This window comes from Oryzias latipes, chromosome 2 (assembly GCF_053564925.1).
Source record: "Oryzias latipes strain Hd-rR chromosome 2, Olatipes_Hd-rR_3.1".
In the NCBI taxonomy this organism is placed as follows: domain Eukaryota; kingdom Metazoa; phylum Chordata; class Actinopteri; order Beloniformes; family Adrianichthyidae; genus Oryzias; species Oryzias latipes.
In genome coordinates, this window is record NC_136238.1 from 6,817,184 (window position 1) to 6,845,043 (window position 27,860).

A 27,860-nucleotide genomic window follows, 5' to 3' on the forward strand; every position below is an offset into this window, starting at 1 on the left:
AATCTCACGCTGCCCAGATAAGTGGGTCAGCGTTGGCGCAGGCGGCGTTCGGCTCTAAAAATACGTCTTTCTGCATCCGGGCTGAGATGCGTTTGCAGAAAAAGAGAGTGGCTGGAGGATGTCAGATGTACATTTGTGGCAAAGAGGTCAGATGGGGAGGTGGGTTGGGTGCGGCGGCTGGTGGGCGGGGGTCATTAGTGCTGGTGACACAATGAAAGTGACAGGGCAGAAAGACTTAATTGCACCCTTCTTGTCTTTAGTGGTTTGGGACTTTTTTTTTCTGTCCCCGTCCGTCTCTTGCTTCTCTTTTTTTTTAAAAACATTTCTTGGCCATCCCCCTCCCCCCATCTCCGGGGGCTGTTGTTTTTGATGACTTAAAATAGTCCTGTGTGACACAGGGCAGTGCTGGTGAGAGGGGGGTGGAGGGATGGAGGGGTGGGGGTACAGTACGTGAACACTTGCACTCGGTAGAAGCTCAGAGTCCGGCGGTCGGCGGACGGGCGGCAGGCAGGCGAGCGGACAGACGCGCCTCTGTTTTTGCCAAAACGATGAAGGTTTTCCGTTAATTGGCGGCGGGCCTCTAGCCGTGGAAGAAGTTGTCACCTCGGCTTCTGTGGCCACGCTGACTTTGGAAATCTGTTTTTGTGTTGAAGGAAATCAGCCACGTTCTGAAGGGGGCCCTGGAGCGACTGCGCACAGACAGCCCCCCAGCCAAGATGAACCGAGCTTACTACAGGTGAGTGTTGTTGTTCCAGCGCATTCGGGGAGCTAGTTCCACGCCAGAGCAGGAGACCCTGCAGTGATGGAGACCAGGATTAGCTCTCAAGTCTTTGTTTGCCTGACACCAACTGGATTAGGGAGCGTCATGTCTGTGTGTGTCTGTGTGTGTGTGTGCGTGTGTCATTGTTGTGTCCTCCCCACTTTGTCTCAAATGTGATGAAATGAACGCCACCTTTTTCTTTTACGACAAGGCCGTCACTTGTTCGTTTTGAGGCGTTTAAATCGCTGCGTAAGACGCGGAAACATCAGATACGCAGGTGTAGATGCAGAGAACTCAAACTGCTCTCTGAAGATGCAGAGGTATGCCATCCACCCATCCATCCATCCATCCATCTATCTATAAATCCATCCATCTATCCATTTATCCATCTATCAATCATTCATCAATCTGTTTATACATATTTCCACAAATCCATTCATCATTTTATTGATTTATCTGTCAAATCAGTTATCCCTCCATCCAATCATCCAGCCATCATTCATCCATCTTTTGAATTATCCATCAATCTATCCATTTATTCACCCATCCATTTATCAATTAAATCAGCTAGCAAACCATCCATCCATCCATCCATCCATCCATCCATCCATCCATCCATCCATCCATCCATCCATCCATCCATCCATCCATCCATCCATCCATCCATCCATCCATCCATCCATCCATCCTCTCTCTTCACCACACCGCTCCAATCTGCCTGTCTATCTCACTCTCCGGTCTTCCCTTCCCTCACTCCTGATACTTAAATTCCTCCACTTGGGACAGGAGCACTCCTGCCACCCAGAGAGGACAGACTACCTTATTCCGGTCAAGACGTAGCGGTGCTGACCCCCATCCCAATTGCTCCACCCTTTAAACCACCCCAATATGCTGACGGTCCTGGCTCAATGAAGCAGGACAATATCATCTGCAAACATGAGCAGAGAGGAAATCCTGTGGTCCCAGAACCAGACGTCTCTGACTTGCAGACATTTGCACTAAAGAAAATGGAAAAGTCTGGAAAATTTCAAATAACCTGCGGGGATGCAACAGCAAAAAAATAAGTCAAAATATCCCACAACAACAACAACACTTTGTTAGATCTGACAGGTAAACTAATCAACACTGCTCACAAATCTAAAATCGAGTGTCAAGTTCAAGTCTGTATCTCTAGTTTTCAGCTAATCTAAAGAAGGATCTCGTACCATCAGCCTCCTGCAGACTCAGCCTGATGCACAGAGGAGCACAAGTGGAGCTAACCTTTTTTTTTTCCTCTCTGGGAATTGCATGTTTAACCCTCTTGAGCTGTCACTCACAGGGTTACCATGACAACTTTTGAATCCAGCCATTTTCCTGTCTGGACCCACGAGGCAAAGGTGCACATCATTTCATCTTCTGCAGCTGAGCGAATTTGGGAAATAAAAAAAAAATCAAAATAAAAAAAAATGGAAGGTTTCCCATGGTAACTGCAGGGCTCCACCAGACGCTCATTTCTCAGCGTTTTTACCGCACCGAGGCCTCCTGACGGCGCTGCCATACAATGCAGATGGACGTCTTCCTGATATTTTGTCATGGTAACAGATGGTTGGCAGCTGAAGCAACCCAAGGTGAGCCACGGAGGGGGGGCACTTCCTAGTTCCTGGACTCTGTTCGTCCAGCGGTCGGCCTCTGATGTGGAAGAAGTCGGCCATCTGCCTCCCTGGAGGTTGATCGTTTTCATCTAGCACCACCACCCTCCTCGTGTGTGTGTGTGTTTGTGTGTGTTAGTGGGATGCTAAAATCGCGAGCAGCGCTAACAAGCTGCAGTAGCTCCTGATGAGCTTGTTTGTGCAGCTTTTTTTTTGAAGCCGTGTATGTTTTTGTCCCCGTAACACATTCGTCCACATGTCTTCAGATGCTGCAAAAGTCTAAAAATTCCAGTTTGTGTCCGTCGCATCGTCCCTGCAGTTTGAATGTAACTCTAATGGATGCAAATGCGATGCATGTGTGTTTCTGCGGCTCTTCAATTTAGAGGAATGTGACTGATGGTGTTTGTGAGCGTGCAATAGATGTGGCTATATGGATGCAAATTGGATGTGTGTGCATGTGCCAGTACAGCATGTGTGTGTGTGACCCTGGTAGAGGTTAACGAGAGCCGCTGACAGTGACGGAGGAGCGGGTCGTAATGACCCCAGCTAGTCCGCACGCTCGTGCAGAAGCAGAAACCTAAACATCAGAGCTTAGCTTCCTTTTTCTAGACTTTAGATCATCTTCTTGCCGCCTCAGCTGCCGAAAAATGGTCAAGCCTCTACGGGGTACGCAGGTGGCGAAATATCAAGGTCAAAGGCCACTCGGAGAGCACCTAGAGCAAAAATGTTCATGCACATTTTTTTTTCTATGGACATGCTCCGGGCGACAGGTCATAGTGAACACGAAAGGGGAAGTAGGCAAGACGTCCCTTGAGGTGGCCGCATAAGCCTCAAGGGAGCTGCAAGACACACCTGCATTCACCGTCAAGGTCATGTCACACAGCCACTACGTGCATTAAGTGCATATTGCACAGATGAAATTTGGTCATACGAGAATATCCATAGAAAACGTGAGAAAAGTTGGGGTCTGTATTTTCACAGACGTATCACAAATGAACTACGTTAAAACCACTAGAAGTAAGAATAAACTACGCCAAGAACAGGTAAATTGACGTAAGTTGAGCGTAGGCGATAAAAATGTTACTCATTGGTGCCACATGCATGAAAAGTCTGTCAGACGTATTTGAAACGATTGTGGAAAATCATAAATTTGCGTTTGCATCTCGCAAAATTAACGCACAGTTGCGTAAGATTTGCGTAATAATTACTCATAAACTACATAAAATACGTGGAAAACGTGCAAAATCTAGGCAGTGGCTTTGTGAAGCGGCACAACGAACGCGATTTGCCCGTCAATTTTACGCCCGCTGCTTCTCTTTTGTCAGGTTTACTGCTTGACTCCTGTGCAAAAACGCATTCATAAGCTTGACGCTCCAGATGCATGTGGGAGGAGCTACCCTTGTGCAAACATGGAAGCGTTAAATGTCTATCTCATTAGCAATGTACGGAAGACACGGATGATGCAGAAAAGATCCGTTTTTTTTTCATTTTGAAGAGTTCCACTAAAGCATCAGTCACCACATGTCCATGTCTGAGATCATTCAGAGACTCTCCCGGTACGTTGAGCTTCAGCGTCTGCTGACGGCGCTTTCAGCGGGACTTCCGTCTCTCTGTGACCCAGTTTGACGACTTTCTGTCCCGCATTAGTCTGATGAGGCAAAATGTAAAAACCAAAATAATATTGCCTCCATGCTCATAAGAAAAACATATCGAGGTTCAAGAAGAGAACAATCAGATTGGCATGGTTGGCATTGGACTCCACCCACTTATTGCGTCATCAATGCGTCACAGGCCAACGCCGAGTTCCCAATTCTTCTGCTTTTTGTGAATTTTTTACGACAAAGCAACTATGCTGCTGCTAGACCGCCGCGCCGTGCCTGATTTCATTACATTGACTTAGCATTAAAACTCAACGCCTCTGAACACAGCTTTAGTTTGAAGTCCATTTTCTTTTTTCCCCCCTTCTTCATTGCGGCTTCGTCTGCTCTTTTAGATCCACGTCCTTTCCTTAAAGGTCACCGAAGAGCCGTTCTGTCTGCTTCGTAAATCAAGGTGCGCAGAAGGAAGACGCTCGCATTGCAGTTTGGTTTGATCTAGACCTGTTTTTAAAGCCCATCCCATCAGCAGGTCTGTCATTTTTGCATTAAAAGTAACAGATATTGAGTAAAGAATATAGTATTCTGTAAATGTCCACATAGGCTCATCCGCTGATCTTGTATGCGTCTCCAGCATCAAAGGCAGCCCTCTTCCTGTCCCTCCGCTGTGATATTGTCGCTGCTCATCTGCTGCTAAAAGCTGCATCTCTGGTCTCTGCCCAGATTATTAGAGAAGCTCATTCTGTTTCATCTCCATCTGCTCCCCTTTTTCTTTCTGCTGCTCTTTCCTTTTGTCCAGCAGCCAGATTGGGTAGTCAAGAAGCGGCTAGATAAGGGTTGGAGTAGCCACCTGAGTCCCAGCTGCGAACAAACCTCATTATTTTGACAGGACTACCCGCATGCTTGTTTGTACCCCTGTCTGTGTGGCCTAAAGGAGAATGCAAATGGATTTTGAAGAAGTTCCAAATAGAAAGGTTGTGAGTCTGTGGGTTGTGTGTTTTACGCTGTGATTTCTTTGTGTGTTTTCTCGACAGCGCTTTGACGCGAACCGTTGAGTTCCCAGGTGACCGGGGAGCTCTGGGCATCCATGTGATCCCCTACTGCTCCTCCCTCAGTGGACGGTGAGCACGCACCCAGACCTTTACTCAAACATTCGTATCCAGATGACAACATGCCCACTAATAGTGTGTGGTTTCTCCCCGACAGGACGCTGGGGCTGCACATTAAAGGCATTGAGGAAAACAGCCGTTCAAGGCGGGAAAAGCTCTTCAAGGAGGACGAGTGCATCGTCCAAATCAACGACACACCTCTCCTGGACAAAACCTTTGCACAGTAAGAGGCCAGCGTTGGAAAATGAGCTCGAATAATGTCCTACTATAAAGGATGAGATCAAAGGAAGTCCAAAATCATGACTGATGTCAAATAAATGTTTCAAAAAAAGATTTTTTTAATTGGTTGAATGCTATAAAGCAGCAAGGTACCGGTCCGTGGGTCATTTGGTACCGGGCCGCACAGACAAACTTACATTACTTCTGTTTTGTTTATTTTGGAATCTAAAAGATGTTTTATTTTGAAAAATTGCCCGATTCTCTGTTCCATCCGTGTGTGTCACTCTGGACGCAGGCCAAGGCGCTCTCCTCGGTCACGTGATTGGTTACCGCTAAAATAAAACCCAAACTCTGTCCCCTCATTAATAAAGAATAAAACAATAAAGGCATTTTATTCTATTCTCCTTCATTGTAGCGTTGGTACAAAAATGATGCGCCACATTTTAAAGATCCATGAAGGTCCATGAAGGCTTTGTCTGACGTCATACCGGTCCGTAGCGTTAAAAGGTTGGGGACCACTGCTATAAAGCATTTGAACCATTGTTTTCCTGTTTCTCTTTCTTTATTATAGTATCTTTTGGCATTTTTCTGCTATTTTAACCATTCAGCTATTAAAATGTTCAGCCCTTTCAGCTCTTTCCAGCTATGTTTTTCGTTCCTTCAAATACTTTTCAAGATATTCCAGGATTTTTGCATCCATTGAAATCCATGGGGAATCCTTGGTGCAGAAGCTCGCTGGTTCGATACCCGGCTTTTACCAACACATCTTTTTCTGTTATTGTGCTTTTTATGTATGGTCAACTTTGATCATTTCTTTTCTTTATTTTTTCCAATTATTACCCTTCAAGTTTAATTTGCATTCAGCAACATAGCATTCAACCCAGCATTTTCTTCTGGATATGCAGCTGCTTCTTGTATAATATTTTGTAAAAATAAATTGCACGCCTCAGCGTTTGAAAATCTGTTCTCCACATTTGACCCCTTCCCTGGGGGCAGTGCTGAGCTGCAGACACAGCCGGGGTCAGGAACCGTTTGGTGGTTTAACTCCACCATCCAACCCCTCAATGCTGAGAGCTTCCATTTTTGGTATGACTCGTGGATTTAAACTCTTAATAGGCTAGTCTCAGGGCGGACACTCTACCACCAGGGCCACTGAGCTGGTATGGTCACATGACCTGTTGTACTCCATAATTTGTAATCAAATTATAAGCATAAATCGAAGCCTTCAAAGAAACTTTGAGGTTTTTGTTTTTTAGGGGTGTCAAATGATCGCGTTAATCACGATAAATGAATTATAGACAAATTAGGGCTTTTTTTTCTGTTGCATTACTCTCATTTTTAAATCAATAAATATTGTCTCGTTATTACAACAGAGTTCTAGGGACAGTTTAAACATTTTTTTTTTATTACGACTTTTAAGTTCGCAAATTTACAAGAAAGAAAGTCATAACTGTTAAATAATGAGTTTTAAGTTGTAAATATACGAGATAAATCTCGTAAATTTTCGGTTTACATATTGTGCCAGAGAGACCCCCGCACCTCCACACTCCCTTTAATCTCTTTTGGGGTTTGATGAAGAACGTATCTGAAACAGATTTTTGGACCAGCGCCAAAACAAATTTTCTGGTTTCCCTTTATGCATCGGTCAAAAATCACGCCAAACAGGAAATAACAAGTAATAAGTTCCTCTTTTTGTCCAAATTTTACGTCAATAAGCAACTTTTTTTATGCAGATGTCTATAAACGTACAAACACTAATAATAGCGGGGTTTTTAAATCACGTTTCCAAACAACTTGAAGCTCCATGTTCCATCAGAAAGACGTCATTACTCCTGACAGGTGACATCATTGGAAATTCATCACTGTAGGTTGTTGAAAATGCCCCTCCTATCACTTGTATTTCCTGTCCATCCTGTCTCAGCATTTTTCCGATTATCAGTTTCCGGGTGTCTTAAAGCTTCCCTCTGAGTCTGCTGCAGGGGTTTTCCATCTGATCCACCCACCGAGAGATGGCAAACTACCTCTCTCCGGCCTCAGATTTAGCGGTGCTGACCCTCATTCCAGCCGCTTCACACTTGGCCGCAAACCGCCCCAATGCATGCTGGAGGTCCCGGCTCGATGAAGCCAACAGGACAGCATCATCTGCAAAGAACAGAGACAAAACCCTGTGGTCCCCAAACCAGGCTCCCTATGGCCCCTGGCTGGGCCTAGAAATTCAGTCCATAAGAGCACATGCAGCTCTTTTACTTTGAAATCCTCTTCTGCTGCTTCCTTTTTCCTCCTCGGTGGGGTTAAAAAATGTCAAATATGCATGCCAGTTCATATAAATGGTTCGTTTGATCCACTATTCTGTGTCCCGCAGGTCCCAGGAAGTGTTTCGCCAAGCCATGATGTCCCCTTCCGTTTGTCTGGAGGTCCTTCCTGCCCCCAACAAGCCTCGCTACGAGAAGAACCTGATCGGTCAGCTCTTCTCCGACGGCAAAGAGAGCCCTTCCAAAACATGGAGCCCCGGGACGAGTCGCGCCCAGCCGGACCCCAAACAGGATCCGAAGCTGAAGGTCGACGCGAAGCTCCCAGACGGTCCCAGACGGACCTATGAGCCCAGCCTGCAGAACAAACCGCAGGTGCATTCTGCAGACAGGGGATCTCCCACACCTCCAAGCCCCTCCCCGACGCGCAGCCAGAGCCCGCCGGACCCCAGGAGCCCCACTGCGCCTGCAGACCTGACCAACATGACCACCCGGAAGGGGGGCAAGAAGATCAGAGTTGACCTCAAGAAAGGTAAGTGCTTGATCACTTTGGCTTTTACTCAGATTCAAACTGTGTTTTTAGAGTTTTTCAGGAGCAGACGCCCCAAAACTCAGATGTGAATTTCTGATGAACTCCTGCCGCCCTACAGAAACTATGTCCTAGACAATGACACAGGTTTACAATTTGGTTAAAAACAGCATCATCCTTATAAAAAGACCACTGGAAACATTCGAAAAATAGATCAGAAGTTGATAGGAGTGGGACGTGTTACAGAAAGCAGACTTTAAGAAAATTTGATATTTACTTTTAATTAAATAAAATATGCGACATTAATTCATGATAAAAAACAAAACAAAATTCTGACATTTTTCCGTTAGCAGCTTGTTGAAATGGACCTGCGTGTTTGTGGTCGTCATGTCAACGGCGCCGACGACAGAGATGTGTTGGGCCAGTCCGAACTAGTGACTAGCGGCTACGTCCACTGGGAGGAGCCTGAAGTTTAGGAGGACAAAAACCTCCAGATCTGCTTTCTCCATGTAACTGAACACGCATGTGGAGGGACGGGTCGATCCGAGGATGTTCAGTGAGCTGTTCTGCTTGTCAATCAAGTGACATATGTGGATGACATTTGGTTGACAATATCAACATTTTTTAAATATAAATTTGTATATTTTGGTTTATTTGTCTTTTATGTCCGTTCGACAGACATTTGGAGCTGTTTTTTTTAGGAGGAGCTATAGTGACTTCACCTACTGCCGATAGGGGGAAATGCATATTTGATTTTTACATTTAAATGTGTACGTAATAACTTTTGGTTTGTGCGTAACGTTTTCAAAACAGCCCATGTTGTCGTGTATTTTCGGAGTGCTGGCAGCTACGCGCTAACGTGGACGACCGGCGACCATCGATTACATCATTGAGTGGTGGTAATGGTCGAGATTTGAAGGCACTGTTTCTCCACAGCTCTCTGCTAAACGTAGAGGGGTGGGGAGAAGCTGGAGGGGTAGGGAACGAATTTGGATTCGGCCGTAGTTTCTGCGGGGCGGCAGGGAGTCATGGGAAACTCGCCTTTGGGATGTGGGGCAGGGCTTTCGGTATGGAGTAGGCCCCTCCCCCACTCCCCATCACCCATTTATTCTACACTCTCTCCCGCTAGCTTACAGCCCCTCACAACCCCAAGCTAATGTTACGAAAAAGGATAATCAATATTGGAGCTACTGTATCTATTGGATGCTAGAAAGATACAATCTTTTTCCAACGTAATGTTTTCATCAGCTCCTGATTCACAGTGGTTTGTGTGAAGAAATACTATTTTCAGCTTCATATTTGTCCTGGAAAAAACACCACAGGTGTCAAAAACACCTCTTTCTTTGGAGTGCGGAGGTGTTCACCCTGATCCCATAACATCCAGTATTATATGGAATCAGTCCAGTTTGGTGAAACCCGTCCGTCCCCTGATTGTTTTCCGCCGTGTCAGCCGCCGTTCTCCGTTTTCAGACGTCAATCAGAAAAGAAGGGAGCGCTCTGTAATCAGATAGAGTCCTTTTTGTCCCCAAAGACTTCTCCAGTTTGAATGTCTCTGACTTTGGGATTAAAGGATGGCAAAAGCCGCTCTTCCATTGTTCCCTTCTTTTCTCTTATAGCATCGTTCTCATTCCTTCTCCTTCCTTTGTTTGACGTCTCCCTCTTTTCCTTTCACCTGATGCAAGATCAGAGCTCAGGATATTATGGGCTTCCTAACGCCCCCGTCCCTCGGCAACAGGCTCTTTCTCTCGTTGATTGACAGGCGGTGGCGATTGGAGGGGGGGGGGTTTAGGTGCGCTAATGTAGGGCAGGCAGAGGCTTAGCTCAGACACCAGATAGCATCGTTCAGCGCCTTTAGGATGCTGCCGTGGCTTTGCCCCCCCCCACCACCACACACAGAACTGCCACATTTCACTCATGGCTTGGGGCTCGTGGGGCCGTGAAAATGGCAGAGGGTGGGGGCCTCGGGACCACACTCGTAGAAGGAAACAAACTGTTGAGAAATGATATCCCAGGTTTTCTTTTGGCATCCCCCCCATGCCCTTCATAACCCCCCCTCCCTTTCAGTCTGCTCACACGTGAAATTAAAGGCAGTCGCTTTAATCCGGCCCCGCGGGGGGGGCCTCTCAGTCACCTCCCCGCTGGCAGAGGCTGAGCGGTACCTGAGTGACGGCTCACCCAGACGTTGGAGGATGACTCTGTGACGCGTCTGCTCTGCAGGAACGGAGGGGCTGGGCTTCACCGTGGTCACCAGGGACTCCTCCGTCCACGGCCCGGGGCCCATCCTGGTCAAGAACATCCTGGCGCGCGGGGCCGCCATCAAAGACGGGCGCCTGCAGCCCGGAGACCGCATCCTGGAGGTAACGCTCTGCCGAGCGACGCGCATCAGCGGTTTTTTGAGTTACAGATGTGGAGCCGCCCTGCTGGCTGAAAATAAAATACCATTTTTCCCCAGAAGTCCTTATAGATCTGGAAGTTATTTCTAGATCCTAGCTCTTAATAAGACAAATATATGACAGACTGCCGATTTAGAAAAGTAAAAACAACTTTAAATCTAAATTTGGGCAAATATCAGTTCTATCGTTAAAACTTAAGCTCAACGTTAAGAAGCACTAAAAGACGAGTTTACTGACTTTTCAAGTTCTTGTTTTACCTCAAAATGATCCTATTTCCAAACATCTAATCATTTGTTTTTAGTTGAGTGTTGTGCTTCCTTTGAGGCTCAAACTGAAGAAATATACTTTATTTGCTTGGATTTAAATATTAAAAAAAAATTGTTTTTTGCTGCAGAAATATAATAATGAATGATTAGCATATTCTATAGATAAATATGTAAATACGAATCATTAAAATCTATTTTTATTGACTTTGGATGTTTTCTCCTGAGCTTAACTCCTGAAGAACAAAGTAAATGCAGATGAACCTCGCACTCACTGGAAGCGGTTTAAAGCAAGGAGCCCAAACCTTCAGAGGTGTGTCTCCTCCTCTGTGTGCAGGTGAACGGCGTGAACATGATGGAGCGCAGCCAGGAGGAGCTGGTGGCCATGCTGCGCAGCACCAAGCAGGGGGAGAGCGTCCGCCTGCTGGTGGCGCGGCAGGACGACCTCCTGCCGCGGGAGCTGGTACCCATCATCCGTCTCTCTGCTCGCTTCCTCTTTCAGACCCCCCCATGCCCCACGTGTCTTTCTTTTCCTTCATCCCCCACTCCCGAGTGGACTTTCCCACCCCACCCTCTCGGGGACACGCGCCGACCTTCCTGGCCCCCCCCCTTTCTCTCTCATCTTTGTTGACTCAGGGATGCCGCAGGAAATCGCATTCGCAAGGTGCGGCGGCCCCGGCAGGAAACGTGCGATCGTGTCGGCCCGCCACCCTCCACTGTTTACCACTCTATCAGGTACCTGTTACCTGATAGAGAGGGGGAGGGGGTCACAGAGATCAAAGCCCGGCCTGTGACCCGGTTTCTGTCCAGCGGTGGCGGCGCAGGATCAACAAACACGCATGTTGAAGCACACCTAAAGCCGGGTGGCCCCTCGCCTTCCCCAGCACATCCTGACACCCCCCCCCCCCCCCCCCCCCCCAAAAAACACACAGCCCGTCCTTTGATAAGATGTGCAGCACTTTGTAGTGACTCGAGTGCGAGTGTGCCGCACACAAACGCACACGGGCCCTTGATGACAACTCAAACACGCTCGCCGCCGCGTGTAAACAGCCGAGGATCTGCTCCCCAAAAATAGTTTGCCCTCATTAATGGCCCGCCACTCTTGGCATAACAAGTGCACTTTAAAGAGCGGCGGCGGCGAGCGCTCGCTTCTGTTTGTGCTCAAGAGAGATGTAAAGAGGGGAGGGGGGTGGAGGGTATGAGGGAGAAGCTTCACTCCTGCTGCAGCTCCTGGAGCCCCGTGAGATGTGAGCTTATCTTCAGCACACTCCTCCTCCTCCTCCTCTGTAAAGATGTTTTCATGTCCCTGAAACACACTCGTACTTGAGCGCCAAGTGCCCCCCCCCCACACTGACTCAACAGCATGAAGCCTCACAAGAAGACCCGGACCTGCAGAATCTGTGGGGGGGAAAGAAATGGAAAAAAAAAAAAGGTTCTAGGCCAAATTTTTTCCATTCTATTTGATTGAATGTACTGAATCTATTGGGTTGTCTTTCTAAAAATAGTTTACCCCCCCCCATACATTCATTTTTCCCAATAAGAGTCAAAGCTAAAACATCTTTACAATTAAAAAAAGGAAAATCTGCTTCATTTTTACAGTTTAAAAAGTTAATCTCACTTTTGAACAGTCTCTGTAAAATCGATAACGTCATGTCCGTTTAAAAAAAAAGAAAAGAAGTAGTGAGCATGGAGTCTGAATTGCTTTTAATATTCTGTGCACTACGTAGTTTTTTTAGTAGTTAGGGCGGGAATTCTGACATAGAGATAGACGCCGCTCCATGTAGCCAAAACATTCGGCGGTAGCTCCTCCCACATTTGTCTGGGGCCTCAAGCACTCTGCTTAACCGATTGAACAAATACATACTCAGAAATGTATATTTTCTCCATTCATGTCTTCCATCTTCAGAGAAACGCCACATGAACATTTCCAAACCCCCCCTAACCAACGGGGTCTTTGGCGCACAGCTATGGAGCTTGTAGCTCTCGTGTCCCGTCAGCGTTTCCGGGGATGGAACATCTCGTTAGAGCGTTCATATTTGTTTAAGTTAATCGTGTGATGCAAATGAGTTCATTTCTGCGTTGCTTTACGTTCCGCAGCGGCAGAGATTAATGGCTGCTTCACGCCGACACGACTTCCTTCACCGTCGCCGCTCCGGATAATTGATCGGCATTATTGGTTAGGAGCATCGATCAATGTCTAGTTTTCCTTTCAGGGACACATTGCTGTGCTTAAGTACTGAAACTAACTCTCACTTCTGGGTTTACGACCTGGCGCTTTCTCATTTTGGAAGTATTCAGCCGTCTTTACAGTCATTGTATCCGTTCTTTAGCAGTTTTGGACCCTAAAACCCGCTTTTTAGAGAGACAAACGTCAAGTTGTGCCAACATTTGCTCTTCCTTCCTGTCAAAACCACAATCGGTTAATTCAACAGCTGCTGAGATATTTCACGTCTCACAATGGCGCTTGCATCAGGGATGACCAAAGACGCCGCCGCCGTTCATCCTCCCGGGAGCTGGAGGGGTTTTTTTTTGTGCAAATTTTCACGGCAATCCGTGAATTATTGATGGGAATGTTTTTGGGCCGATTTCCATCTTAAAAGGGGGGTTTGGAGGAAAGGAACCGTCGAGCCCCCTCCCCCCTCCCCCTGAGGCGGATCAGGGATCAACATTTCACAAAGTGACACTTTTAGTGGCGCAGACGCTCGCTGACGCATCAGGTTGGAGTCGCAGTCTGCTGCATTCAGACTGCGGCGCCTTCGGTTTCCTCTTATCTCTTCTGCTTAAAAAAAAAAGTGAAGCAGATTTTAAGAGGAAGTGCTGATTGATTCGTTTCAATAGAGGAAGTGTTGATGTGCCATGAGCGGCGGCGGCGGCGGGCACGGCGGCCTATTTGAGTCTCATGGACCCCATGATGAGGCTATAAAGAGACAAAAGTTTCATTAAAATGGGAGAAGTTTCGTTCCTCCGTCAGCGGTTCTCCTCCCGCTCACGTGTTTTGTGGCAGGATGGCGGGGTCACCCTGCACGTGCGTGACCCGCCGTCAGCTCGCAGGAAACGGAGGGAAAGTGTTTCCTGTCCTGCTCACCCGCCACTTTCCTTTGTGTTTCCTTCCTCTTTCCTCTTTTTGTTTTGTGTTTTTTTTTTTTTGTGCGAAGGTGCGAATCTGCAGACATTAAGGCGATTAATTGGCAGCTCCGCCGAGCGCGGCGAGATCCCATCTTAATTGAATGCGTCTCTCCTATCGCTAATCCCCCCCTCCCCCCCTCCAATTTTGAAAGGCGAGGAAACAAAAGCCTCAGTGTGTAATCTCGGTGTATCACCCGCTCCCCGACGCCCACCCTGAGGGGGTAGAAAAGGCTCCTTTTTGTCTCCTCATTTGAAGAGGGTGGTCTCTCCTCTGGCTAAAAGCTTGTTAAGAAGCTGAGGGCGATATTGGGGGGGGGATTGGTTCCCAAGGCGCCCCAGCGACAGTCCCCCCCCCCCATCCCCTGAAGAACGGTGCATTAGTGGGGGTTTTGCTGATTGGCAGGGGTTTGGACCACCGCTGAGATCCACTTAGCTGCGTAAATACGTGCAAAGCAGAAACTGTTGAACACTTTCAGCTTTATTTGTTCTCAAACGACGTCGGCGACCTTTTTTTTTTCTCTTTTTTTTTTAGGGGTTAAAGAGAAGCTGAACCTTCTCTGGCTTTAATGAAAGGTTTCTGAAATCTCCCCATGAAACTCCTTAAACATTTAAAGTATATATAGCAGTTCTATATGTATTAGAATAGCCCTGAGCGTGTGGCGATCTAAGTGCTTCGTTACTTTTTTTGCTAAATTGGATTATATTACTATCTATAATGTATTTTTTGTCACCTTTTCATTTATTTATTTTGTAGTTAACTTGGTTATAAAATGATAATATTTTTGTTTTCATGCATTTGGTACTAATCCACCTTCTGAGAAACTATAAATAATTATAATTACCTCTTATAAATGACCTTAATGCTAAAATAACCCGAACGAAAACCACTAAAAGTGAGGTTTTTAACTCGTTCTTGTGGCATTTTTCTGATGGAAGACAGATATGATGAAAATTAAGCTTGAAATTGCATTTCTGAGTATTGCTTTGTTCAACTCGTTGTGAATCGGGAGCAGATGGTGTTTGTGACGCCGAAAATACGCTTGGCGGGCCACAAGCTCCATGCCCCGCCTTAATAGAGAGGTCAGAGGTGAAGTCATGCCGCTCTGCAGAAACTATGTCCTTGGAAAATGCTGCGAGTTTTTAGATTTCGGCTAAAAATGGCATCATGGTCATCATTAAAAGGCCACTGGGAACGCTTTGATAATAGATCAAAAGATGATCGGAGTGGGACTTGAAGCTCCCTCCCACCTGCCAATCAAATAGAAATCAAAGAGAAAAAACACTTTTTAACAAAATGACACCATTTAACCCTTTAACACACACCCTCATTGAACTACTGTAACTCTTTGACTGATGAGCATCACTTTAAAGCCGGGGTGTCATGATCCAGGCCTGGAGGACCCGTGTCCTACATGTTTTCCAACCAACCTGCCGTTGAAGCTCCTGATTGGCTAAACACACCTGATCCAGGTGATCAGCAGCAGATGAGGCAGGGTTTCTGAAAAAAACAGCTGGAGTTTCAGCAGAATGGCAGGAATGTATTAGAAATTCACCCACTGTTGGCGTGGAGCAACCCCACCCCCCTTCCTGTCACCCACCTGCTTACATGCAGTGCCGCTAGCTTATGGCTCTGTGTATTTTTTACATCACAAATAGGATCTTTTTCTTCATAAATGTCCTCCATCATCAGAAAAATATTAGAAACTCCATTTTTTTATTGGACAGGATGCTGGTCCAGTTGGAGGAGGAGGTTCTGGGGTTGATGCGTTGACCTACAGCCCGCTGGATGGGTGTCGCAGCACTCGAGGATCTCCTTCCGCTCCATTAGCCTCAGTTAGTTGACTCTGATTCACACTTGGAGCTGAGAATCCCAGCAGGCCTCTGGGTTTTAGCGGGCTGCTGTTTTAATTAAAGGGAGGCGGCGTGGAGCGGAGCTGACATGGAGGGAGGGAGGCTGCAGGATCATAGCGATTTCACGAGGAGTCCTTGGTGCCGTGATGAGGGGAAAAAATAGAAAAAAAAAACCTGCGGTCTTGATTGAAGGTGTCTGATGTAAGGTTTCAGCAATCCAGCGGTGACTCCCCAGATCCTTAAAGTGCACACATTTTCCTTTTCTGACCTTCGTGTGGGGGGTAAAGCTCCGCGTTTTCCTCTCAGTTTCCCCCTCGTCTGGTCATTTTCTGTCCGTCGCGAAGCAGCAGATCAAACAGGAAGTGATGAGACACGACTGCGAGGAGATGGAATCAAAAGCATGGCGTCATGTTTTAACCTCAAAATGTTCTGGAAGTGTTAAAATGAGAAAGCAGGATGGCAAAAAAAAAGTTTTTATTGACTTTAAGAAGCCAGACAGGAAGTCAGGTGGATCAAGCTTTTCTCCAGGTGTTCACATCTCCAACTCATTGACATAATCCAGACCCATCGCAGCTTTAAAAGCCTCCAATCCTCTTGTAGCAGAATGAGTCTACGGTACTATAAAAAGGGGGTAGAGCCCAGGGAACTCTGGGTAATGTAGTTTCTCCTTTTTTTTTAAATTTGATGTCATTTTGAAAAAAGAGCATTTTTAATTTCTGCTGTTCAAACACTGAAATGATTGACGTTTGTGGACTTTTAGCGGGTGTGATTCTTTATTTTTGAGTTTCATAGTTTGTGTTAATGTTATGAACAGTTTAAACCTTTATTTTTTTAATACATACGTATTACAATTTGCCACAATAATGCATTTTGATTAAAGCATCCTGTTTTTCTTAAAAATTTCAAAATAAAGTTTACATTTGCCATAAATGTGGGATTCACCATGAGGTCAAACTTAACTTGATTGACAGTTTGCCTTGGATTCTCACCTCTGTCCTCTTCTTTCCTTCCTCCTCTGCCTTCCAAAAGGTGATTTTAGAAACAAAATAACCACCAAAACAGTTGTTTTCCTCCTGCCACACCCTTTTCCCCCCAGTTCACAGCTCACGCTCCATTCTTCTTCTTCCTTTCTTCTATTCTTCATTTTATTTGGATATCTACCTCTCCTTTGATGCACCTTGCTTTTTTTCTTTACCTGGCTGCTTGTTGGCGTTCTCCTTTCAGAAAGGCGAGGAGGCGAGCAGGCAGGTGATGGAGGACGGCAGGGAGCAGCTGATGTACGAGATCCCCCTCAACGAAACGGGCTCCGCCGGCCTGGGGGTCAGCCTGAAGGGGAACAAGTCCAAGGAGACCGGCGAAGATCTGGGGATCTTCATCAAATCCATCATTCATGGAGGAGCTGCTCAGAAGGTCGAGTCCACCACTTATGAATCACTTTGTTCATGTCTGCAAATTAACTTTTTGTTTTATCCAAATTTGAAAGACGGAAAATTTCTTTGAGTTCAAATCCTAAGTATAGAAGGTTTCACCCTTTTCTACAAATGTATATATAAATTCCTTCATATAACATTATATATTCAAAATAAGAATGGTTACAACCCCAAATATCCTGGTTTTTGAACTCCTAAATGTATCTTTCTTTTTTTTCAGCAGACTCCTGGCTGGTTTATACAACGGAGTTTTAGGGCCACCAAAAAAAAGAAGCAAAAAAGAGTTTTTATCTCATACATTTACGACTTAAAATCTCGTAAATTTGCGAGAAAAAAGTAATAGACTAACAAGGAGAAAACACAGAAGTTGTCTGTTTATCAGAGCCTAGCTTGAAGATGAAATATGTGGAGCCTTTTGTGAAGCTTAATTTCTGGATTATTATAGATTTAAAACAAAGAGATTCTGAACCTTTTGATGACTCAAAATCAGATTATTGTCAGTGGAGCCGGCTTTCCAGGGTTCGGTGTCGGTAAAGCGGAGTTTCATCTGTAAAATAAGGAGCTCAGAGACACGTTTGGGTTTAGAGGACCACTGCAGCCTTTATTCTCCTTCATTCACATAACCTGAAGTTCATCTGTCACCTTACGTCATGAACCTGTCATCCGATCACCAATGCAGAAGTAAACGCCCCCTCCTGCAGATGAAGCGTCCGGTTTCAGCATAAAACAACAAAGATGAATGGAAATAGTCTGTTATATTAGCATTACAACGTTGAAAATGCCAGAAAGTGCTTCTCCTCCTCAGACGGAAGCGTCACACAGATGTAGTGATCTGGTCTCAGCAGGGATACCGATGGCTTCATAAATGGATAAAATCTGTTAATTTTACTTTTTTTTATTGGTGGCACTAATACTCCGTCGTAGGTTTAAACACGGCCAGTAGTCTGCTGAAAAACAAAAGCATTTTTGGGTGCGCTGTATTTTTGTTCATGGAAAAATCTGTGTGTAACGAAAATACAATGTGGGACAAAGGTGAGCTTCATTAAATCGTGTATGTATATATATATATATATTCAGGTGTAGCTACAGAAGTGTCTACGAGCCGTTTTCAGGCTCTGTGGACCCGCGTCGAAAGTTATACCAATACCAGGTTGAACTTTGACCCCAATCTGTTTGGTCCGAAACAATTCAAATACTGTAGAACTTGGACCCAGCGGCCCTCAGCTTAATGCGTAAAGGAGTTGGATTGAATGTTTTCCAGAAGCAACTCAAATGTTGAGAAAAGTAAACCAAAGTAAAACATATTGGGTTTTATTTTTTTATTGTTATGAGCTCCTCCCAAAAAATAAGGACATTATTTTGATGAACTCCACTGACCCGAAACCTTTAAAACATCCCGATGTCCTTCAAGTTGACAGTTTTTCTGCAACACCCTAAAATTGAAGGTTTCGGCTGGTTTATTTGTGTGGTTTTGGTTGGAATTGTTCACACTTTGTCGCTTCCTTTGGCTCGTTTCCTCCGTTTCTCCCTGACTGCTGGTCCTCCCGCCAGCTCCCCTTGATCTTTGACTCCCATTGACCCTCAGCGGCTGTCTTATCTGGATCCGTCAGCGCTCTCTTCAAGTGGCGAATCTGTCAGAAAAGAAAAAAAAACAAAAACGCGCTGCTTTTTCAGTACTCGGCCTCGGTCATCAGAACTTCCGCCGGCCTTTGCCGCCGATCCCTGATCTGCGGCGCTCGGTCGAGTGTGTGGTTGTAGATAAATGGCCGGCCAGGGACGAGGACGGCCAGGCGGCCAGGCGGCTCCCAGAAGTGCCTTCAGAAGTAGGTTTCCGACAGCTGCCGGGGCGGATAGCGCCCAGACAGGATGGCCTTGTAAGATCTCTGAACCGCCTGAAAAAAAACGGGTCTGTGGGACGAGATGGATGAGGAAGAAAGACAGACGGGGGACAGAGGGGAGGAAGGAAGGAGGCGTCCGAGAAGTAGAAAGATGAAACGCTTTAAATATGGAAAGGAAAAATAAAACGCAGTGGCAAGAAAAACAGGAGGTTTACAAACCGGATAATAAAAGGGAGGAGAGGAAGACGAGTCGTGGAGAGATCTAACCTATTTTCATGAGAGTTTAGGGCCTAAGGCCTCAATTTATTTAAAAAAAAAAAAAGCTCTTCTTTGACTTAACCCTGATCCCGTCACGCCGTCATTTCAAAGAGTCTGCTCAGAAAACAAATTAAAATTACATGTAGCGTGCGTGCAGTCGATGAGGAAATTAATGAGGGATGTTAGGGCCGCCTGCTGATCCCGTCACGGCGTTCTCAGGGCTCCGTGTGGTAACAAACACGCCTGTGTTTGCGAGTCCTGGTGCCAGCCCAGGCGGTGCCTCGCTAATGGGGCCGGGGTCAGAGGTCGGCGCTGGCTGTGGTGGTATGCCTTAGGTTCTCCTGGAGCATTTTTTTTTTGTCTCCCTCCGTGCCTTTAGGGTAAGAGGACTCGGATCGGCTCTGCTATCTGCTATTTAAACACTCAGAAGTGATTTAGCGTCCGCTGAGGCCGCTCCATTAGCAGCTGGATGTGTTTATCCAGACTTTCCCGCTCTGGGTGGATCGCTTGCGCCGCCGTATTCTTCCCCCTGCTTTCTATCACTCTCATTCTTCTCTATTTGTCCTTTCATTAAACTTTTTTTGGGTGCAAAACGGTAGTGTTAAAAAACAAAGGAATGATGGGAAATGTGTCTACAGAAACAATGCCCTAAAAAGTTTCTTTGGGGGATGAAAATGGCATAATCCTCATTAAAGGACACTTGGATGATCAGAGTGGGACGTTAAGTACGTTATTTTTTCCCCCCCAAACAGGACGGCCGGTTGAGCGTTAACGACCAGCTGATCGCGGTGAACGGCGAGACTCTGGTGGGGCGCTCCAACCACGCCGCCATGGAGACACTGAGGCGGTCCATGTCGTCGGAGGGAAACGCCCGCGGCACCATCCAGCTGGTGGTCCTCCGCTCAGCCAGACAGGTGCTTCTGTCTGAAGACGTTTCTGCCGGCAGTTCCAGTGAAAAACTCTGGAATTATCTTAATTCGGACATTTTTAAAAAAGACTAGAAGGCAAAGAAACAAATAAAAACAACACAATCCTGCTGGTTCATCTACGTGATGAGAAAATGATAACAATTAAAAACTCTGTTATTCCTGTCAGACTTTCAACTTTAGATGCTGAGATTGTGATTGAAGCTTTTTTTCTTTTTCTTCAAACGTAACAACATTAGTGAGTTTAAAGCTCATAAAATGTAAAAAAGGAAAAACAGATCGAATTCTGGTTTAGCATCAAATATAAATATTATCTGAAACTAGAATTTGGGCTGATTAGCATCAACATGTATCAATTAAATCCTAAATAGAGGGATACAAAGCCACGCTTTATCCACTTTATTGCAGTTACGGTTTTCAAAAGTCCAGAAACAAACTCCAATTAATGGGAGTTTTTATCTTTACTGCTAAAAGAAGCAGGACTTTCCCAGATTGTAGCGTCTGGGATTTAATAACCGCAAGATTTCTTTTTCTTTTTTTTTACCATAAAATGAATTAAAGTTGCGAGCGCCTTACTTCCCCGTCGCCCCCTTTTGACCCCCCCTCACTGGCTGCCCCTGCCACCCTAGTCGGAGCGGCATGTGACAAATCTATTTAAAAAAAAAACCCATTTTGTTCTAAATGGCGGCTTTTTTGTTTGATTTATCGCCATAACAACCATTTTCATTTTTGATCCACTTGGGGTGATAATTGGGTTGATGTCATTTTTAAAAGAATCAGCAAAAGTACAATTTTCGATTTCCATGGCAACGGAGGTTTTTGGTTAACCACGCCCACATTCTTACTATATTCCTATTGTATAACGTATGTATTACAGTTTCACGATATCCTGGTCATAAATGGCAACAGGGGAACGTTACTTTCACAAGCTTGCCGCGCTAACGCTGATCAAAATCTAAAAAATTCTTATTTTTTTTTTTTTTTTATAAATAGCCGTTTTATTCTTCAACATAAGGGCTCTCGGTTTCACATCGTGTTTTAAGTTATTTCACAAAAAAAAGTTTTAAAGAATCTTCTGCTCCAATGAGTATTTTTATGAACAAATATTTGGGACTTTTAAAGTTAAGGTATCTCAGAAAAGATAATATGCATCAGCAGCGAGGTAAAAGAAACTTTTCTGTCATTCTACCATCATCATTTCAAAAGCGTTAGAGGTATGGGGGGTTCACTGCCAAAAAGGACTTTTTTTAATATAATTTAAATACAATTGTATTAGTTTTTGTTATTTCTTGGCCTTTAAAATAAAAAATGGGAACATTTGATTAAGAATAGAACAAAAATTTTCTTTTTTAAAATATTATTCCATTTGGATTTTCAAAATAAAATACCTTTTTTTAAAATCAATAATATATTTAATAAGAAAACTTGAAAACCTGGTATTTATTCAACTGGAAAAATATAAGTTTAAACATTCGATCAAAATAAAAAAAGATACTTAAAAGCTCTATTTAGGATAGACTTGATTATACACATTTCATTTATACACATTCCAGTTTAAAGTATACGTTTGGGCTCAATACCAGCCGTAGTAATGCACCTTTTTAAAGTAAAAAACATAAAAAACCTGTTCCAGCCGTGAGCGTAAAGAACTGTAGAAGCCGCCTGTCTTGATATGAGCACATTTGAATGTAAATAGTGCAGGAAAGAGCCGGCTTTGTGACGGTGACAGTCATGCCGCAGGATTTGCTCGGGTGTTAAGTCGACAAAAGCCGCAATGTCTGTCAGTGAGTTGTAAACGGCGTTTGAATGTTGTGCTGGAGCAGACAGCGGCTTTTGCTCAGGCGTGTTTGTGTTCGGTGACACGAGCACTGATGGGGCTTTCCAGCATAAAAGCCCACCAAATGAGACTTATTATGTCTGTGTTTGTTTTTTCAAGGCGGGAAGTGCCAACAACGCACCAACTTCAGGTGGAAGAGCATCTCCGGCCACACTACCTCGCCCTCCAGAAGCCTCCTACATCCAGGTACACCAGCCGGCTCTGCCTCAACCCTCCTCCTCCTCCTCCTCGCTCCTTCCCACGGCGAGGAGGCGAGCGTCCGAGCCTCTGTGCCACAGGCAGTGTCTGGCACAAACACACGCGTACGGATTTACCCACATCGACCGCCACGCCAACAGATTCGCACAGGGGGACCCGAGGAGGCGGCGCCACAAGTTTGGCTCAAACACCCAGACGCCGAGTGGCTCCAGCAGACAAGCACAGTGTCCGAGCCGCGCGTTTGATACCCACGCCGACGGCACAAACAAGCTCAGGCCCGCGTTGAGCTACGCGGAAAACATCCGGGCGATGGCCGGGCAGATGTACGGCCGCCCGGACACGCTGCCGAGCCGGCACGTCTGAGGTCACGGCTTTGCTCTGATGTTTTGGTTGAAACATTTGGTGAAAGGAGATCCGCTCATGGTGATCATCGGTCGCTCATTTCCCTGAAAGCTTTCCTCCTTATTTAAACCGCCTGTTTGATATGGTGTGCTTTGATATCCGAATCCACGTCTTCCTGCTTTGTGGCTTGTGAAGCTTCACACTAACCTTACCTTTTTATTTTTCCATTTCCACTACTCTGATGTAAAGTGCTCCTCTTTCCCGCCTCGCCTGCCTGTTTGTCCTCCTAATAAAGCGGAAGTTTCCTGCATGCTTGTTTGTTTGTTTTTGGCTTTTTTCTTTCTCTTTTCTTCGCGGTTTCTTATTCTTCTGATCTCCGTCTGTCTTGTCTTTAATGATCTAAGCGGAGTCTAACTAAAGAAAAAGTGATTCAGTGAAAAGCTTCTGTCAACCAAGTTTAAAGACGTGTTTCAGCATTTAGAGCAGCTGCTTCTTAATCAATGTGTGCTGGGGGAATTGAACAGGGAGGGGCTGCTGGTTGAGGGGCTGATGACCTTGCCCGCCAATGCGTTTACATCTCATCTACGCCTGTTTGTGGGCGAATCAACCTGTTCACACCAAGCCTTCACCCCATGGTGTTCACACGGGACAAGCAGGGAGGGGCTTCCCCCTCTGCTGTTTCCTAACGCATATCCGTCACCTACAGTTGAAAGAGTCTTGGTGTGAAATGTCTTGAATCTCGTTCCAGGCTTTTTCTTTTGCAGCTCTATTCCGACATATGATAAACTTGGTGTGGTATAATTCCAGGCGTGAACACGAACTGCTATTAGCAATTTATCCTTCATGATCCAGTTTTCTAACGGTTGTCACTAACGTGAATTAAAAGGGGGGGGCCATCCGTACGTTACTACCAAATCGGAGTCCCTGATTGGTGAAAGTTCAACCTGGTTTGACTTTTAATGCGAGTTTTGTTCGTAGAGTCTTAGAAACTTGCGAAGCGACGCGAAAGTGACCGCCTTTCCGAGGGCGGTGTGTAGCTCGAGTCCGTATGACGGACTGTATAATACATGACTGGACGAATCACGTGTCACGACAAACATGCCTTGCTTCTGGTCCCGACCAAATGGAGTCAATTCCGTCGCAATTTTTCCACGATACATCCGTCGCTACGTTGGAACCAGACGTCTTCAGTAAGGCCTTCTTTGATTGGTCCGTGTCTGTTTGAGCCCCCCCCCCCCCCCCCCCCCCCAATCAGGAGTAAGCACGGTAGAAGGACACACCCCTCCCACCAAAAGCGGTGATTGGTCAGTTTTTACCTTGAAAGATATCACAAGTATCAGAGCAAGAATGTTTATTCTGACAACTATGGTCTGATGACCTCATTATTTTAGGATTCCTGTAAAAAATTCCCTACCTACGTTATTCCAGGAATAATGCCCGACCAGGTGTCCATAATCAAAAGGACGATGCTGCTGCGAAATAAATGTACATAAAATCACTTATTATATTGTTGTTTTTAACGTTTTTGAAAAGGCGTGGACTATCTAGTGACTCGTGCTGGTAACCGCCACAGAACCTGCACCGACCTCGCTCTGCGGCAGCAACAGAAAGTGGTACATCTGTCATTTTAAGTGATCCAAAGCATCATTTCACCCATTCCTGCTTGTTTTTGTGCGCATGATGAAGCCAAAGTTTGGTGTCAAAGAAACAAAGACCACAAGTAGTTTACTACATCGTTCGATTGAAGAAATATCTACCACTAACTCAGATCATTAGGTGTACATCAGAAAAACAAACAATTGTTTTGTAAATTATTACATTTTTTGTAAATTAATAATTAAATGAGTAATAGACATATAGTTACTTTGTATGAAGCAATAAGTTAAGTTAGACAAACAACAATCTGTTTAGAATTGAAGTCAACGTTGCTGTTGATGGTACAATTTGAGATCTTGTCTACCGTCTTGCAGTTGTTATCAACCGAGGAAAAATGTTTGTATGTTCCAAGTTTCTGTTGCTACGGTAACCAACTGGCATTCAGACCAGGGCGAATCCGGCTCGGAACTTCTTTTTTTAGGTTTCCGTAATCACTTTTTTATACCACGGCTGGGGTGAGCGCTGGGTTCTGATTGGCCGTGATTTCATCATTTCCTTGAACCCGTTTTGGTAAATTTGGTCATTTTTGAAGACCGGCATGCAGCAGAAGAGAAACGCGACGTTCCGCAGATTGTACCGCCCTCCTCCGCTGCTGCAGAGCCAGGTTGGTGCAGGTTCGGTAGCCGTTACCATGACAACAAAATCAAATAGTCCGCTTCTTCCAACAAAATGAAGTCACTAATAATTGATTTCATGTTTCATTGCTTTTGTAAGTGACCACATGTATAAGCAGGATAATGGGCTCTGGGGTGTCCGTTCACAGAAACGCATACACAAGCGCATCGTCCATTAATTTCTGAGAATGGACTCTTCATTACTTCATGGACACCCTGCAGCCAATCAGAATCCATTCTTCACACAGACCTCATGTATCGTGGGAGTTGTGTTCAAAAAATAAGCTGAGATAGGTGTAGATTTTCTTTTAAGGCAGTGAAACTCCTCACTACACACTTTCTACACTCGAACATGTTTCGACTTTTCTCTTTTGCTTAAACTAGAAAAGAAGGTCCAGTATTATAGAACAGCAACAAAGATCTGACTGTGATCTGACATCGAAGTAAACTGGACGAGTTCTGTACAGGAGACACGGCACAGAAGGGATTGATTGACAAGGTCTACAGCCAATCAGGACACAGAACACAATGTGCTGTAAAAAAAATAAAACAACACGCAAAAAAACTGGCGAAAAGGTGAGAGAGTGAAGGCGAACCCCGATGTAGCGAGGGACCACTGTACTGACTTATCTAAGATGCTCTTGGAGCCTTTTGGGTGGCTAAAGCAACGAATTTCAAACATTTATTGTGATTAAATTTTTTTTTAGAGCCAGTAAGGAAACATAATAAATGTGAAACAAACGGCGTAGAGCATTGTATAGTTTAATCTTCAGAAAAAAGCTGGTTTTCTTTGAACGGGTTGTCGGCTCCTCTTCCTCAGAGGGATGGCGTTTCCAGTGATGGACGCCATTGAAGGACTCCCCTAACTTATCAGTGCAGAATGAGACGTCTGACCGTCCGTCTCCTTCAAAAAGCCTCGGGGTGGGGGCTGGATGGGGGGGGGGGGGGGGGGGGGGGGGGGGCTCTGATGGGACGTTTGTGACACAAAGAGCAGCTGTCAGAGACTGCACGTCTGTGATTGACAGCAGGCCGATCCAGCGCTACATTAAGACGTTTGCTGGTTACTAATGACGCCCCAGGGATTGTTTGATGACATGGCGGATGCCCCCCCCAACCCACCCACACGCCACCCACTGTGTTGATACGAGGAAGCTGCCGGAACACCTTTCATTATTGCGTCCTATTTTTGTCAAAACAAGTGTGTTTGTGCGCTTTCTTTGACCAGAGATGGCTCCTTTCATCTCCACGAGCGCCGATCCCCATCAGATTGCTCTATCGCTTAGGTGGCAGCGGCGGCGGCGGTGGGGGGTGGAGTTATAATGTATCTGTCAGCACTCAAAGGAGTCCTCCGGTGAATTCAGCTGAGCTTGTAAAGAGAATCCCAGTTTTTCTTCAATTCCCAACCATGACAGGTTACGAGTCGCTACGGTGACTCGGGTTTCTGTGGCTGCACCAGATTTCAGCACGAATCGGATGCAGGCGGGTGACTGCATGAAAGAAATTATCGGTTTGTTTTGTTGAAGGAAATAAAGGTGGAAATGTTGAAAATGCAAAATGCAAACTGTGTAGAAACATCTGCATACCTGCTTTTTGCAAATGAGCTTTAGAATCTGTGCTTCAACAAATATCCATGTATATGCCAGTAAGGTATAGAATAGTAAGGAATCGACAGTAGTTCCGGTGTGACAGTTCTCAAGTTGGTGTTGCGTGCTCTGTGATTGCTCAGGAGTTCATCAGAGTGACAGCTCAGGGAAAGAAGCGGACTTTGTAGCGACTGGTTTTGGCGCCCATTGTCTTAAAACGCCGCCCTGACGGGAGAAGGCTGAGCAGGTGGTGTCCAAGACTGGAGGGCTCTTTTGAGATTCTGCCAGCCCGCTCCAGAACAACTGCTCCCGGTGTCGGTCCTGAATGGAGGGAAGGCTGGAACCGACAATCCTCTCAGCAGATCTGATGGTTCCATTGAGTAACTTCTTTATGTTTGTGTGTTACACACAGTTCAAGTGTTACACACACTCCAAAGTTACGCACAAAACCAAAGTTACACACAAACCCAAAGTTACGCACAAACGTGCAGACACAGGTAATAAATCAGGGATTCCGTGCGCACACACACGCACACACACATGCAGTGAGTGTGTTTTCTCTCTGTTTTTAGGCTTCACGTTCATGAACCTCAAACCAAATCAAAGTTAAGAATCTTCGGACTGAGTTGTTCGTGTTTCATCAGATTTCTTCCAGGACGCTAATTAAATAGAAATGAGCTTCTCTTGTCGTTAGTCTGAATCAACTTTAATCTTCTGAATGCGGCACATTCATCCATTTTTGATGCGACATAGTTTTGTTTTCCTTCGCATGAATGTGACCCCCCCCCCCTCTCTCTTCTGTTGCCAGGAGCCCCGGGGCCCCGATGTGTCCCCGAAAACTTCAGGACCTTCTAGAGCCCTGAAGCTGGAGTCCGCCATGAACGGCCACGCCCCACTGAGAAGCGGTGAGCATCCCGCAGCTCGCCACTCTTCTGTTGTGGGTCACCGCGGGCGGCGTCACGGGCGGTGCGTCGCACGCCGCCCTGCTTCCTCGTATTCGTTCACCGTGTTTTTTTTATTTCTTTTCTGTCGCTGGCTTTTCATGTGCAAAAAGATCTGACCTCGGAATCGAGGCACACATGAGACGCCGCCTAAGTGGGCCAGATTTGCATTTTCTGCAGCACTTGAACAACAACAACAAGAGAAGACTACCAAACAGTTTTGAATTCCTTCTTTATCTCCTCCTCCTCTTCCTCCTCCTCCCGTCTCCCTGTGGGATGATGGGAGCTGGAGATGCTTGTCAGCTCTCCATCACTGGAGCTCTGGTTTTACGGCGATGCCCTCTCGGGGTTTGCATTTTCTGCAAAGTGCAGAGGAGCTTTTATGTGCAGATGATTATTTTTGCAGGAGTGCAAGCGGGGAACGAGCTCTTCCCTTTGATGTCTGTGTCTTTTCTATTGATCTTGTCCATTTAAAACGTCATAAAAAGGACTTTAAATTGTTAAAAGGAGAATCT

General features: G+C 45.6%; 1 protein-coding gene across 3 annotated transcripts in view; it reads left to right on the forward strand.

Moving 5' to 3' along the window:
* Positions 1 to 27,860, forward strand: part of pard3ba (par-3 family cell polarity regulator beta a) — a 167,972-nt gene that overhangs the window by 49,647 nt on the left and 90,465 nt on the right. For all 3 annotated transcript variants that reach the window (XM_023966108.2, XM_023966113.2, XM_078931566.1), the window contains 10 exons: positions 654 to 736; positions 5,018 to 5,104; positions 5,190 to 5,315; positions 7,674 to 8,092; positions 10,307 to 10,446; positions 11,083 to 11,208; positions 16,947 to 17,132; positions 20,001 to 20,162; positions 22,111 to 22,197; positions 27,213 to 27,309. In XM_023966108.2, coding sequence (XP_023821876.1) covers positions 654 to 736; positions 5,018 to 5,104; positions 5,190 to 5,315; positions 7,674 to 8,092; positions 10,307 to 10,446; positions 11,083 to 11,208; positions 16,947 to 17,132; positions 20,001 to 20,162; positions 22,111 to 22,197; positions 27,213 to 27,309 — 1,513 coding nt within the window. The remainder of the gene's footprint in view (positions 1 to 653; positions 737 to 5,017; positions 5,105 to 5,189; positions 5,316 to 7,673; positions 8,093 to 10,306; positions 10,447 to 11,082; positions 11,209 to 16,946; positions 17,133 to 20,000; positions 20,163 to 22,110; positions 22,198 to 27,212; positions 27,310 to 27,860) is intronic.